The sequence below is a fragment of the Trachemys scripta genome, chromosome 3 (assembly GCF_013100865.1).
Source record: "Trachemys scripta elegans isolate TJP31775 chromosome 3, CAS_Tse_1.0, whole genome shotgun sequence".
NCBI classification, from domain to species: Eukaryota; Metazoa; Chordata; order Testudines; family Emydidae; genus Trachemys; species Trachemys scripta.
The window spans coordinates 68,584,109-68,597,911 of NC_048300.1; the positions used below are offsets into that span (position 1 = coordinate 68,584,109).

The 13,803-nt window shown below is 37.6% G+C and overlaps 1 protein-coding gene across 5 annotated transcripts in view; it reads left to right on the forward strand.

The window, feature by feature from the left end:
- The window catches only part of AKT3 (AKT serine/threonine kinase 3), a 257,770-nt gene extending 244,734 nt beyond the window's left edge, over window positions 1-13,036 (forward strand). For all 5 annotated transcript variants that reach the window (XM_034765003.1, XM_034765005.1, XM_034765006.1 and 2 more), the window contains 2 exons: window positions 6,146-6,248; window positions 11,797-13,036. In XM_034765003.1, the coding sequence (XP_034620894.1) occupies window positions 6,146-6,248; window positions 11,797-11,882 (189 nt within the window). In that variant the 3' untranslated portion in view covers window positions 11,883-13,036. The remainder of the gene's footprint in view (window positions 1-6,145; window positions 6,249-11,796) is intronic.
- The last annotated feature ends 767 nt before the right edge of the window (window positions 13,037-13,803 follow it).

The following is a 13,803-nucleotide window of genomic DNA, read 5'->3' on the forward strand; positions in this document are numbered from 1 at the left end:
CTCTGTGTCTACATGTATGTAAATGATTTATACCATTTTTTATGCTTCCGCATTATGGGAAGGGTTGTTAGGAAAGGATTTCTTACTGCATTTTTCTCATTTTCTTCTGGAGGTGGCGCCGAAGCTCCATGTGCCGGTTCCTCATTTCTTGACAAGAATTCTACAGAAGCCGGTAAATTTTTTGTAGAGGTTCTTCCTCTAAAATTGGGTGATATGATTTGAAAATAGCCACAACATTTTATTTACAACAGTCAAGGGAAGATTTTTATGAGGTGTGCATAGGATGGCAGATCAGGAAGTTGATTTGGTGTTTTGAAAAAAGAATTGAGGCACAGTTGTGTGTGCATGAATAGGCTGCATAGATCAAAAGGACTGGTGCATAATTTTATACAATCATGACTGAAGCATAAATGTATTTATACTTATAGTCATGATTACATAAATGATACTGCTAGTGGAAAAAATATGAAAGGAATGGAGAGACATTCCTGTGCACTGTGTGTCACATGTATTTGTATATCTCAATTTTAGGTCCCATTTTCTCTTTTTGGTAGCTTTTTTTTGTATTGATGTGTGTGAATATATAGATATTATACACACACACAAGGTGATGGGGCTGCCATGTTTTTCTACACAGTCTCTGCATTACGAGCGTCTCCTATTGCATTGTAAATTGCTGTGGAATATCTTGATCGCGAAAGGCAATGTGTAAGGTTGTGTAATCAGAATGAATCCAAAAACATCAACAAAGTATTTTATATCAAGTTTTTCCCTTCTGGTTGCAGCCTGGAGTTTTGTGTGTTTTTCTTGTTTTATTTTTCCCACTGTCTGGAATATTGACGTAATTTATAGTTTCATCGACTGAGTCACTGGATGTTACTGAGACACACCTAACTACTTACTGTAAAATAGTGTTTTTCTCCCCTTTGGATGGGATTAAATGACATCACTCCCTTTCTATTGTGAAACATCTCTATAATTGATAATATTTAAAAGTATTTAAGACATCTGTTTGTTATTGTTCTTACCTTTCTGCTCCATAAGATTCATGCAACACTCTGCTTTTGTAACCAACAAGCAAATTTTCAAAGTATTTCAAGAACCATCACTCATTTGGACAGATGAAGTCTGGATGGGGCCTGATTCAGATCCCATTGAAGTCAATGAGAATATTTTATTTGAGCTACTGACTTCAATGGGCTTTGGTTCAGACCCACAGTCACTTGCTGATGTAGTCAAATTTTATAGAAGGACCTGTAGGTTGATATATCTTACTAAAGAGCTGTGTATTGCTCTTTATTTTATTACTTTCTGTGATCATTTCCTGCCTCTTTGTTATTTTGTTGCTCACTAACAATTACTATATGGCTACAGTATTTAGAGATAAGAAATGTTCCTATGTTGTCATCTCTGTCATCCCCAGCTGAGGTCAGGATAACATCCCCCTCATAAAGGTCATAACTTGAATGATTTTTTTCCCATGAGTTGAACACTCTCTTTTACTGGAGATAAGTACTGGGATTGCAAAATAGGGTACAGTGTGCTGTATATTTGGTACTACCTAAGTTGCTTATATAATTTGTGGAAAACCATAACAGATTCTTGGAAAATGATAATATAGTGATGGCTGTTGAATTGCGGGTGGAGCAGATCATTTGATTTCAAACCATGATGGGTGGCCTACTCTCTGAATTGTTGAAAAGTTTAACATGAAAAGACCAAAAAACTGGAATGTTTTATAGGTACAACTTGTTCTGGAATCTTATGACCATTTTATAGGTGGGCACATTGCTTGGGAACTTCTTTGTATCAGCAAGTCCATATTAGTTTGTCCGCCTGTCTGAGACTGGCTGTGTTGCAGAATTAAATGGGGGATGGTGGGGAGAATTCTGGGAAATGTGTGTGTTTTTGTAAATATAGGGATGTGAATATTGTGGTTGAAAAAATGAACAACTTCCTTTTAAGTTGTATGTAAATTAGTTTATATTTGAGGGATAAATTCTCTTTCTGACTCCAAGTTTAGATCTGTATTTAGCTTTTAAATAGGTAATAATAAGATGACTAAGTGTATTAATTTAAAAATCCTTTGTTATTGTGGTATAATATTTTCCAATCAAATAAAGTTAAATGAAAATCACACGTTTTTGTAAAATTATAATTTTCATAGCACCATTTTAAGTAGTATATGTAGATGAAAAAATGTTTGTCACATAGGGTGGGATCCACTAAAGTACTTAAGTGCCTAAACCCCAGACATAGGCACCTAAATCCCAGTTTTGGCTCCATTGCAATCCACAAAACACGTGCCATACCCCGTAGGCACCTTTGTTTCTGCTCCTGGGCATGTGTGCTGCTACTTCACTCTAGGCATCTGAATGCCTGTCTCCTGCCTAAGCCCCAGAGCGATTCACAAACCAGGAGAAAGAAGATAGGTGTTCAACCACCTGCAGCCTCTTAGGGGTCTGGTTTAGTAGGTATGCTCAAAGGATACTTACTAGTTCAGATTCCACTTGTAGTGGTACCCACCTTATAACTTTTAGCCCACTGATTAGAACACTCACCTGGGATAATTCCCTCCTTTCCAGAAAAGAGTATAGAGGTGTTTAGAACTAAAGGTGAAGCGTTGGCAGTTAGAGATCTAATCGGGACAGCATGCTTTTCAAAAACAGTTCCCAACATGGCTAGTTACTTAGAACATAGTTACATTATCATTCTGGTTACACAGTATAGATATGCTAGGATTATATAGTCTCAATTGATTAAGGTGTGAAGGTTTAGTTTTTCCTCCAACATCTGTACTGCTTAGAGATCTGTGTAGAATAGTTTGCCAATATTTTTGCTATAGTGTTACATTGTAGTTTTTTTCTTTGTGTTGTGGAGTAAATTGGCAAGTGAATTGTTTGGTGATAATGTTTCAAAGTCAAGGTGAGAGAGCTAAATCCTGGCCTCAGAGTGTAAATTGATTGGCTTCAGTGGGACCAGGATTTGCCTCTGATATAGGAAAGACACTGAAACTAACTTAAGATTTTAGTTTGAGTTGAGAATATGCAGATACTATCCTATGTCTCTGATTATATTAAATAACATTATTTGGAACATCGTATATTTTAAGTTGAACAGAGATGCCTTTTAGAAATTGAATACATTTAAAAGATGGCATACAGATCCCAGATCATTAACACAATATAGGTTGAGGCTCCAAATTAAAAATGCATCCATTTGTAAATGTTGACTTTATTTCTCCTTCAAAAGTGGATTGTAAGACTAATACCAAAAGCAGGACAGGGAGCTGCTGCCTTTATGTCGTGGTAGTTGCCTTCCATAATAGCAGTGAAAACTTTGAAACCTTGGAACCTGAATGTAAGACTTTGCAGATAAATGGAGGAAGAACCCATTTAAAAATACATCTTAAAACCAATTTATGCCTAGACTTGTTTATCTAATCTGCTAAAGATTGGGGAAATCAGTTTTTTGTATCTCTTTAAAAAGAGAAAAGAAATGCATTTCAGATCATCTTTAACCACTTGAGAGAGGTGCAAAAATCCTTTGCTTTAAACCATCACACTGTCATGTAAGCAATGAGCAGCTTCTGACGCTTGTAAAGAGATTCCAGTCACACTAGTGATGTTCACTTAGTTGTGTGATTGTAAAATCATCTTGTTAAGCATAGTGCAGCTACAGCAAAAATATATGTTCAAAACTGGGAAGTAGGTGACCCAAGGTTTAATATTGTCTGGCACGGGACATGTTAAGGGGACTTGATGCATCTAATGTGGTATGCAAGTACAATATACATGTTGTTCTGAAGCACTTATTGGGTGGATGAAATTGGCTTAGAATAGGCTCAAAAAATTAAATGGCTCTGAAATCAGCATCCTCTGGTAAAGAGTGTGCATATCAGTAGTAAAGGGTGGGGTGGAAATGGAGACTCTTAAATTCATTTGAAGGAACTAAGGCTATTATGGTCAACTTTCTAATATGTGATAGACCAAACATGTGCAAGCATCATGAACGCTTAGAAATGGATTATCTTCTTGACTGAAGGCAAGCAGTGTTGTGAAATTCTCACACAAATTTACTGGTATTGCTGTTATTCAGCATTTAGTCAAGCTTAGAGCTGGGAGTGTGTTTACAATTCTGCTTCTCCAAGTTTTGGTTAAAGATATAGTGAAAACTTTGCACCCTTTTTTTCTATGTGAAAATCCTACTCTTGCACTTTTCACCCCAAGGTGATGATCCTCCTGAAGCTTACACATTTGTGTTGCCCCGACCTATCTTCTGTTGAAATTCCTGATGGACCGCTGATGTCTTCTGTCATCCATTGATCAGGCCAATTTCATGGCAGTGTGTAGTCCACAAGCACTAACAAACCAGTGAACTGGAGCAGTTTTTTAACCATGACAGTTCTTCTTTGCACTTAAAAAATACTGTGAAGATAGTGCGAAAAAATCCAGAAATGTTTTGTTCATGAGGCTGACCTAAACATGAATTGACCTTTTTGACATTTAAAATGTATGTGTGCATATTGTTTATTTTTTAGAAACAGTTCGTGACAAACACGAGCCCTGTCCTGCAAAGACTTGCACACAAGCTTACCTTTACATACTTTGAGTAGTCCTATTGACTTGATTGCAACTACTCGGAGTATAAGGTAAGGACACATGTAAGCCTTTGTAAGATGAGTGCTCTAATGTTGGTCTTTCAGTGAATAATGAGAATCTCATCAGGGTGAATTAATTTAAATTAAAATGATTTAAATCAGCAAGCAGGAAAGCTTGATTTTAATCACTGATTTTAATCATGTTTTGCATTTCTGCTTTTTAGTTATTTTCCTATAGAAAAAAGGTTGATTCTCATTTATTGGTAATCATTAAAACATGTTCATTTGCAACTAAATCTAGTCTTTACACGAAGTCTGGAATGTCTTTTTTTGCTAATTAGGAGGATACACTATATCTGTACACATTTATTTAAGCAGTTATATAGCTTAATTTATATTTATTCAGATTCTTAATGTTTGTATGTACTTTAGAAAATGCTGAATAATGCATTTCTTATTTACTAGATGATTACTTGTGATTTGTGTCAAGCTCTATTTGGATAGTAATTAAAATGCCTAAGACACATTTTGTATCAGTTACATAAAACTACCTTTCAGTGCTAGATGGATAAGTTTATAAAAAAATTATCAAAACATGCTTTGCATTTAAAACTAACGGATTTATTAAACAAAGGAAGTATTATCTGTAGTTAGTGAACTGTATGGATTGTTTTTGTTTACCATGTCTTTTAAGATTTTAGTAGATCTCGTTCTCTCACACCTAGTTTTTATTCAGAGATTAGAAAAGGAAAACAAGCTTTCCTGCCTTTTCAGCTCCCTGTCAGTTGCTAAACTTTGAATGAATTAGTGTTGGACTGAACTAGGTAAATAAACTAAAATGAAGAAAATATTCTCTTTACATCTGCAAAAGAGGATACTACTGTCAAAAGCTGGTTTGGCACTTCAGCAAATTCTGGTGCCAAGTGCTTAGTAGTAACTTTCATCAGTTCAGTGGTTTGACTTTCTTTAAAACTTGGCAACAAATGTGCTGCTTAATTTTTTTTAGAATTAATTTAAATGATTTTAGTATATAATAGTAAGTTTAGGCCTTAACATAGGCTGTTATAATTTAAAAATAAAACTGTATTTAAATTTAAAAAGTCAACCTTAAATTAAAAATTATATATCATTAATTTTTATCTACCCTAAACACCCTATTCAGAGTTTCTAGTTCATTATCTTTCTATAGTGCAATTTATCTAAGAAAAGTCATTTTGTTTTTGTGCTCCTGATCTTACCTAGTTTCTAAACTAGCATCTCTGACACACAAAAGTCTAATGATTTGCCTGTCATATTAGCTGTCAGGGACTCAACCGTCATTCAATCCATGATCCTCCTATTACAAGGCTTTTGGTCTAACCACTGAGCTACATGAGATCTTTATAGAATCAGAGAAATGTAGGACTGGAAGAGACCTCAATAGGTCATCTAGTCCAGTCCCCTGCACTCAAGGCTGAACTCAAGGCAGGCATGTCTACTCCTTACAATAATTGGTTGAATTCAGGTATATTAACATTACTCTTCTTGTTTATTTGTTCCCATCAGCTCGTACCTCCTTTTAAACCTCAAGTGACATCTGAGACAGACACCAGATATTTTGATGAAGAATTTACAGCTCAGACGATTACAATAACTCCACCTGAAAAATGTAAGTAAGCCTGAAAAGCGCTGTATAACTACAGTTGAGAAGATAGATTATCAGTGTGTACATATACTATAAAGACTGATATGAAATAGGTTACTCGTTCTAATGGGGAGAGTGTTCTCACCCCTTTTAGTGGAACTTAATGTGGAACCATCTCAGGGTACGTCTATACTACCCGCTGGATCAGCGGGTAGTGTTCGATGTATCGGGGATCTATTTATCGCGTCTCGTCTGGACACGATAAATGGATCCGCGAATTGACGCCCATACTCCACCTCAGCAGGAGGAGTAAGCAGAGTTGACGGGGGAGCCACGGCAGTCGACTCGCCGCCGTGAGGACGGCCAGGTAAGTCGAACTAAGATACTTCGACTTCAGTTACGCGAATAGCATAGCTGAAGTTGCGTATCTCAGTTCGAACCCCCACGCTAGTGTAGCCCAGGCCTAAGAGTAGTTCTGTATGGCACAAGACTCCTTACAGTAAGCATAGTAAGGTTACATATTTTTAGCCCATGAGATTTCTGAACAACCTCACAATTCCATAAATTATTTAATGAGGCAAATGACAATTTCTAAGCATCTTATTTGTTTGCTAATAAAGGCCCCAATTCATCAAAGTACTTAAGCACATGCTAGATTTCAAGCATATATATATATATACTCCCATTGACTCCAATGAGACAATTCACATGCTTAAAGATGGTAGGCACATACTTAAATACCTTTCTGTAACAAGGGCAGAAAAGAGCACACGTTGCCACAGAGAACAGATATCTCCTGTCTAGACAGCCTGATTTTTTTGTTTTAGATTAAATTCACTCCAGTGCAGAGGCCTCATGCCAGGCTCCACACACAAGAACCCTTAATGCCGTTATTAATTTAATTTAAGTGCATTGCACCTTGTGCAGACCCTCTGCACTTGGGCGAGTTTCACTCTTCATACACATTGCATTTACCTTGTTTATCTACACATCTATAAATCAATATCTGACCATTCTAAATTGTATTTAATAAAAAAAAAAATTATCACATGGGAAACAATATTCCAAACTCCAGTGGTCAATATTTTAGATAGATTTCCTCTCTAAAAAGGTACACCTCTACCTCGATATAATGCTGTCCTCAGGAGCCAAACAATCTTACCGCGTTATATTGAACTTGCTTTGATCCACCAGAGTGCATAGCCCCGCCCCCCCAGAGCACTGCTTTACAACGCTATATCCGAATTTGTGTTATATCGGGTTGCGTTATATCGAGGTAGCGGTGTATTGTTTTTTATTACCTTTTGCATAACAAAAAAGTATGTATATAATTATAGCATATGAAGGCAGCACACACTATACTTAAGGTTGAGTTCATTTAGTTTGCCCCCTTTTTTTGGTGGCTTATAACTTTCTCAAACATATTCCTTTTTTTACTCAGATTTTCTGGGCGTGGTGCGCCAGTCTAGAAGTGGGGTTTTTTTTAGAAGTAAATTTGAACAGAGCCAGTTTAGCTGTTTTTGAGTTCTGCATATTTTTTTAAATAAAATAATCCCCAGCTTCTCCATGCATTTGAATGAGAATTTTTGTATATGCATAACTTTAAAAAACGAATCAGATTTTGTTTAAATTTAGCTCAATTTAGAGAAAATGGGTTGAGTATTTTGAAGCTATAAACTTTACGCTTCAAGAAAAATAGACTATTTTTTGTCAGGGTAAAGCAGGCCTGCTAAAGAAAGTTTAGGCATTATGAAGTGCTTCAGCTTTGAATCTAATTCAGGGCTGATCATCAATTTCATGAATATTTTAAGTTAAATGGCCTAGAGTTTGAGATAGTCCCAAGTTTAAGAATATCCCAGTTTTAAGACTGTACATAGTTTGAGAGAGCCCTGCATTTTAAACTGCTTTAGCTTTCACTCGGATGAAAACAATTGAATTTTTTTAATTAAAAAAAAAAAATTGAAATTCAGCTGCACAGAGCACAGGTCAGGAGTGTGGTTAGGTGACTAAAAACGTACTGGTACTTTGCCAGTTCTCCTGCACGATGTTAGAGGAGCCTGGAGACTGCTAGCATTTTTGCTGAATTGCGGTAGCAGCTTAGGTTCAGCATGTAACTCAAGTGCCTGAGCCAGCCACCCTTTTGTATGGTGTCACTTCCTTTTCTCTGCTATATTGGCAACAGAGCTGGAGGGTATGATGTAAGCATGCCTACATTAGTTCTGGGCCATGAGAAGAACAAGGAACAGTGGTTTCAAGTTTCAGTGGGGGAGGTCTAGGTTGGATATTAGGAAACACTACAGGGAAACCCCGGTATAACGCTTCTCACGATAATGCGAATTCGGATGTAACGAGGTCATAAGGTGGCTCCGGCTGCCCAAGCAAAAAAAAAAAAAAGAGGGGGGGGAGGGAGGGATGGAGCACCAAAAAAAAGGAAAAAAGCTGCCGAAGTGCCAAAAACAACAAAAAAACAAACAAACAAAAAAAAGCGGCCAGAGCGCCGCCGAAGCGCCCAGGGGCAGTGGTCAACTGGGGGTCCCCCACGCCTCCCTGGCGGTGTCCTCAGCAGAAGGTGGGGAAGGGGCCAGGGAAGCCCCCAGCGCTCCAACCCATCCCTGGCAGAAGCGCAGGGGGTGGTGGGGGAAGCCCAAGCACTGGGACCCCCCCACACAGCGGCCCCGGGAGGCAGCCTCACAGCTTGGGAGGTTGGGGGGGCACTCACTCCCCACTGTGGCCTCAGGCTGTGATGGGGGGACAGGGCATCTCCGGTCTTGGGGCCACAGTGGGGGGTAGGGAGGACATAAGGTAGCAAACGGGTTGAGGAGCTGCAGTGGGGGTGTGTGTGTGTGTGTGTGTGTGGAATGGGGGGACCCTGAGTGGCACCCCAGAGAAGGAGCAGAAAGGGGTGGAACCATGGGCGGGGAGGAGCCTGCAGCCCTGGAGCTCTCTGTCTCCGGCAGGCGCGGGGCCACAGCTTCTCTACCCTGCTGGGCACTAGGAGCACTAGGCGGCGCACAAGAAGTCCATTGCGGAGAAACTAAATGAATTCTTTGCAGCGGTCATCACAGCTGATGATCTGAGTGAGATTCCCAAACTTGAGCCATTCTTTTTAGGTGACACATCTGAGGAACTGTCCCACATTGAGGTGTCAGTAGAGGAAGTTTTGGAACAAATTGATAAACTAAATAGTAATAAGTCACCAAGACCAGATGGTAGTCACCCAAGAGTTCTGCAATTTCACAATTGAGTTTCATCAGAACTACTAACTGTAGTCTGTAACCTATCATTTAAATCAGCTTCTGTACCAAATGACTGGAGAATAGCTAATGTGATGCCAATTTTTAAAAAGGGCTTCAGAGGTGATCCCGGCAATTACAGGCTGGTAAGCCTGACTTCAGTACCGGGCAAACTGATTGAAACTATAGTAAAGAACATTATTGTCAGACACATAGATGAACATAATTTGTTGGGGAAGAGTCAACATGTTTTTTGTAAAGGGAAATCATGCCTCACAATTTACTAGAATTCTTTGAGGGGAGCAACAAGCATGTGAACAAGGGGGATCCAGTGGATATAGTGTACTTAGATTTTCAGAAAGCCTTTTACAAGGTCAAACACCAAAGGCTCTTAAGCAAGTTTCCTGGGATAACAGGGAAGGTTGTCTCATGGATTGATAACAAGTTAAAAAATAGGAAACAAAGAGTAGGGAATAGGTGGTCAGTTTTCAGAATGGAGAGAGGTAAATCGTGGTGTCTCCCAGGGGTCTGTACTGGGCCCAGTCCTATTCAATATATTCATAATTGATCTGGAAAAAGGGGTAAACAGTGAGGTGGCAAAATTTGTAGATGATACAAAATTGCTCAAGATAGTTAAGTCTCAGGCAGACTGCAAAGAGCTACAAAAGGATCTCTCAAAACTGGGTGACTGGGCAACAAAATGGCAGGTGAAATTCAATGTTGATAAATGCAAAGTAATGCACATTGGAAAACATAATCCCAACTATACATATAAAATGATAGGGTCTAAATTAGCTGTTCCCACTCAAGAAAGAGATCTTGGAGTCATTGTGGGTAGTTCTCTGAAAACATCCAGTCAATGTGCAGCAGCAGTCAAAAAAGCAAAAAGAATGTTGGGAATCGTTAGGCAAGGGATAGATAATAAGACAGAAGATATCATATTGCCTCTATATAAATCCGTGGTACGCCCACATCTTGAATACTGCATGCAGATGTAGTCACCTCATCTCAAAAAAGATGTATTGGAATTAGAAAAGGTTCAGAAAAAGGCAACAAATATATATATAAAATAAAAATATATAAAATAAAAAAAAGAAGAGGAGTACTTGTGGCACCTTAGAGACTAACAAATTTATTTGAGCATAAGCTTTCTTGTTCCAGTCTATGCATCTGATGAAGTGGGCTGTAGCCCACGAAAGCTTATGCTCAAATAAATTTGTTAGTCTCTAAGGGGCCACAAGTACTCCTGTTCTTTTTGCGGATACAGACTAACACGGCTGCTACTCTGAAACATATAAAATACAGTCTTTTGTCTGGCAAAAAAGATTTCCCTGGAACCTAACCTTCCCCACCCCCATTTACATTAATTCTTATGGGGAAATTGGGTTCGCTTAAAGTAGAATTTTTCAGGAACATAACTACAACGGTAAGCGAGGAGTTACTGTACAACTGTTAGTTGAAGAACCAGTTTTCTTCACACTTGACCTATTTTGTAGATCTCATTGAAATTTAAAAATCAGACTGATTATTTTAAATACATCCTGTAACTTATGTTAAGTATGGTGATATTAAAAAAGTATATATTGTGCTAGTTGAAACTTAAATATAAAAGGATAGTATATTTGAAAGCATAAGCACAATGGGGCAGAATTAAGTATTCATTGTTACCTCCACATTTATTCACTTTTGAGTACTTGATTATTCAAAGTTGCATTAATTCTAGATTCTTTGCCTGAAATATATGAAGACATAAGTATGTCATTGAAGAGAACAATTTCAATTGGAGTCTCTAAAGATATATCCAATTTTTAAAAAAAAAAATACTATGTGAAACTTATATGCAGTGGTCACTCTTTTAAACATTTTTTCCATTTTGAGATTATTACATGTTCTAGCAGCAGTCTCCATTTTAACTATAGCAAATCTTTCAAAATAGAAGAAACTTTAAATTTGATCACTGTAAAAATATAGTTCCCTGATCAATTTGAGGAATAGTTTGCTCCTTAATACAGCAGAGAGTTTTCTTCCCCATCTTTCCATCGCCCATATTGACTGGTCTGTAACTGGCATATGTTGACTGTTGTAGACAGTTGCAAAGGTGGTTGGAATTTTCTGAACATATATAAAAGAAATAAACTATAAATATATACTTACATAAGAAAAGTCCCTCTCAAAACCATTGTCATTTCTACTGTGTTTGCACAAGCCTATGTAAACAGTATGATTTTTATCTGGTTTTACACAACAGTCACTGAAATAATGTTATTTAACAGACAATTAGAAAATAAAATAATTTTGTGGTAAATAAATTAAAACATTACACTTTTCCCCTCCCACAGATGATGAGGATGGTATGGACTGCATGGACAACGAGAGGCGACCACATTTCCCTCAGTTTTCCTACTCTGCAAGCGGACGAGAATAACTTTTTTGTTTTTTGTTTTTTTGTTGTTGTTGTTGTTCTGCTTCACTGTCATCTTAGGTTTATCACTGAAAACGATTCCTGAACATCACCACCAGTACTAGCCATGAAGATTGCAGGGGCACTTTCAGAGGTCATTCAAAATTGAAAAGTTCCCTCCTTCTCCAACAGGCCTTTTTGTTTTTTTGCATGAAATTTTGTATCAGTCTGAGGTCTCCTCCTGTTGCTGCTCCCACTGTTTCAGTATAATAGCAACGTCAAGAAGTAATTTTGAAATCTTTTGAAGTCAGACGACTTAAATCCTCCTTTGTATACAGTGGGGACTAAAAGAAACGTTGGTTGCCGATGCATTTTCTCATTTCTTCTAGAAGACAAATCAGAATTGTAATTAGTCTAAAAAGATGAGTTTATGTTTTCTTGCATCTGTTTGTGCTGGTCAGAACAAGGAAAGATGGGGGGTGGTGATGTAAATATGCAAGGTTTTGTTAGGCATATCATTACTTGAAGCAGGTCTATGTCATTAACATCTGGCTGGAATGCGTTTGGGAAACATTTGAGAGAAGAACTTGTAACTGTCCATATATATATAAATATATATATATATATATATTATTTTTTAATTACTGTTGGATGCTACAGAAGAAGCAGAAGGGCTGGGCTCACCCAGCCTGCTACTTAGACTTCCAGATTCACGTGCAATCATGGAGAATTGAACATTCTACGTGCAAGAAACGAAGGCATAAAAGCAGCATTTGAAGTTGTTTAAAGGTCTTATAATTTGCACCAGATAACATCTTTCTCATGCTTTTCTCTGTCTTTCTTGATATACATCACCTCGGATGGCTGAAGAATGTAGACAGGCATAATGGTATTGCTTTTCACCAAAATTTGTGCACCAAGGTAAACAGGTGTTTGCCATATTTGTTTTTATTTTGAGTTTGTGAATTAGCTTTTCTCCAGGTGTTTAACTCTGAATATATATATATATTTTTTGTTATACCACGGTAGTATTTATTTTTAGTGATAAGGATTGTATGTGTCATGTTTGCAAATGCTGCTACATCTTAGAACAGGCTTACAGCAGTTTATTTTGTAATATATGGAAGGACTGTACAAGCTGAAGAGAATAACGCACTTTTTCTCCCATGTGGAAATTTGAACAAGGCTCTGAAATTGTACATATTACTTAGAATTGGGCTTTTGTGGATGAAATACTGTCATATAATTCTTTGGTGCTGTAGATGAGGACATTCCAACTCCATGTGCCAAGAGGTCAAAAATGCTATGTCTGTGCTCCACTAAAGTAGTATAAAAGCCTGGCAGCACAATAGAAATTTTTGGTTTTATATGGAGAAAATACATTCAAACAATTGAGACCACAATGATTGCAAGAAAAGCACTTTATTATAATTCTGCAAACAGTAGATTGATGGGAACATTTGCCCTGAACCAAGTAGGTAATGAAACCCAGCATGTGAAGTATGACAATGATAACTAACTGACTGAATTTAAAACCATCATGGTAAACACCACACTGAAAGGAAAATGTTGTCTTTTCATTTCTGAAGATCTGTATTTAGCAGGATGTGTGCACAAACCTTAGCTTCGTTCTTCATTAAAGATCGTTTTAATAATAAATCTTTTGGTGCTAGGAGTTGGGATATTCCAGAGTTGCCAGAAAGTGCAGTAAGGGTGAGTATGTGCCCTTGCTAATGACATCAGAAAACCCTGGGATTATTATTGAAGTACCTTGTTAGCTCCCATGTAGAATGTGATATTACAGAGTATTATTGATAGCATTGTATCACTTGGTAAATGACTTTTGAAAGAAGAAATGTTCATATGCAGATGCCTTATCCTCTTGCTGTTTAAAGTTTAGATATCTTAGCATGAAGATCACTGCTGGCAGTGGATGTGCTGAGGT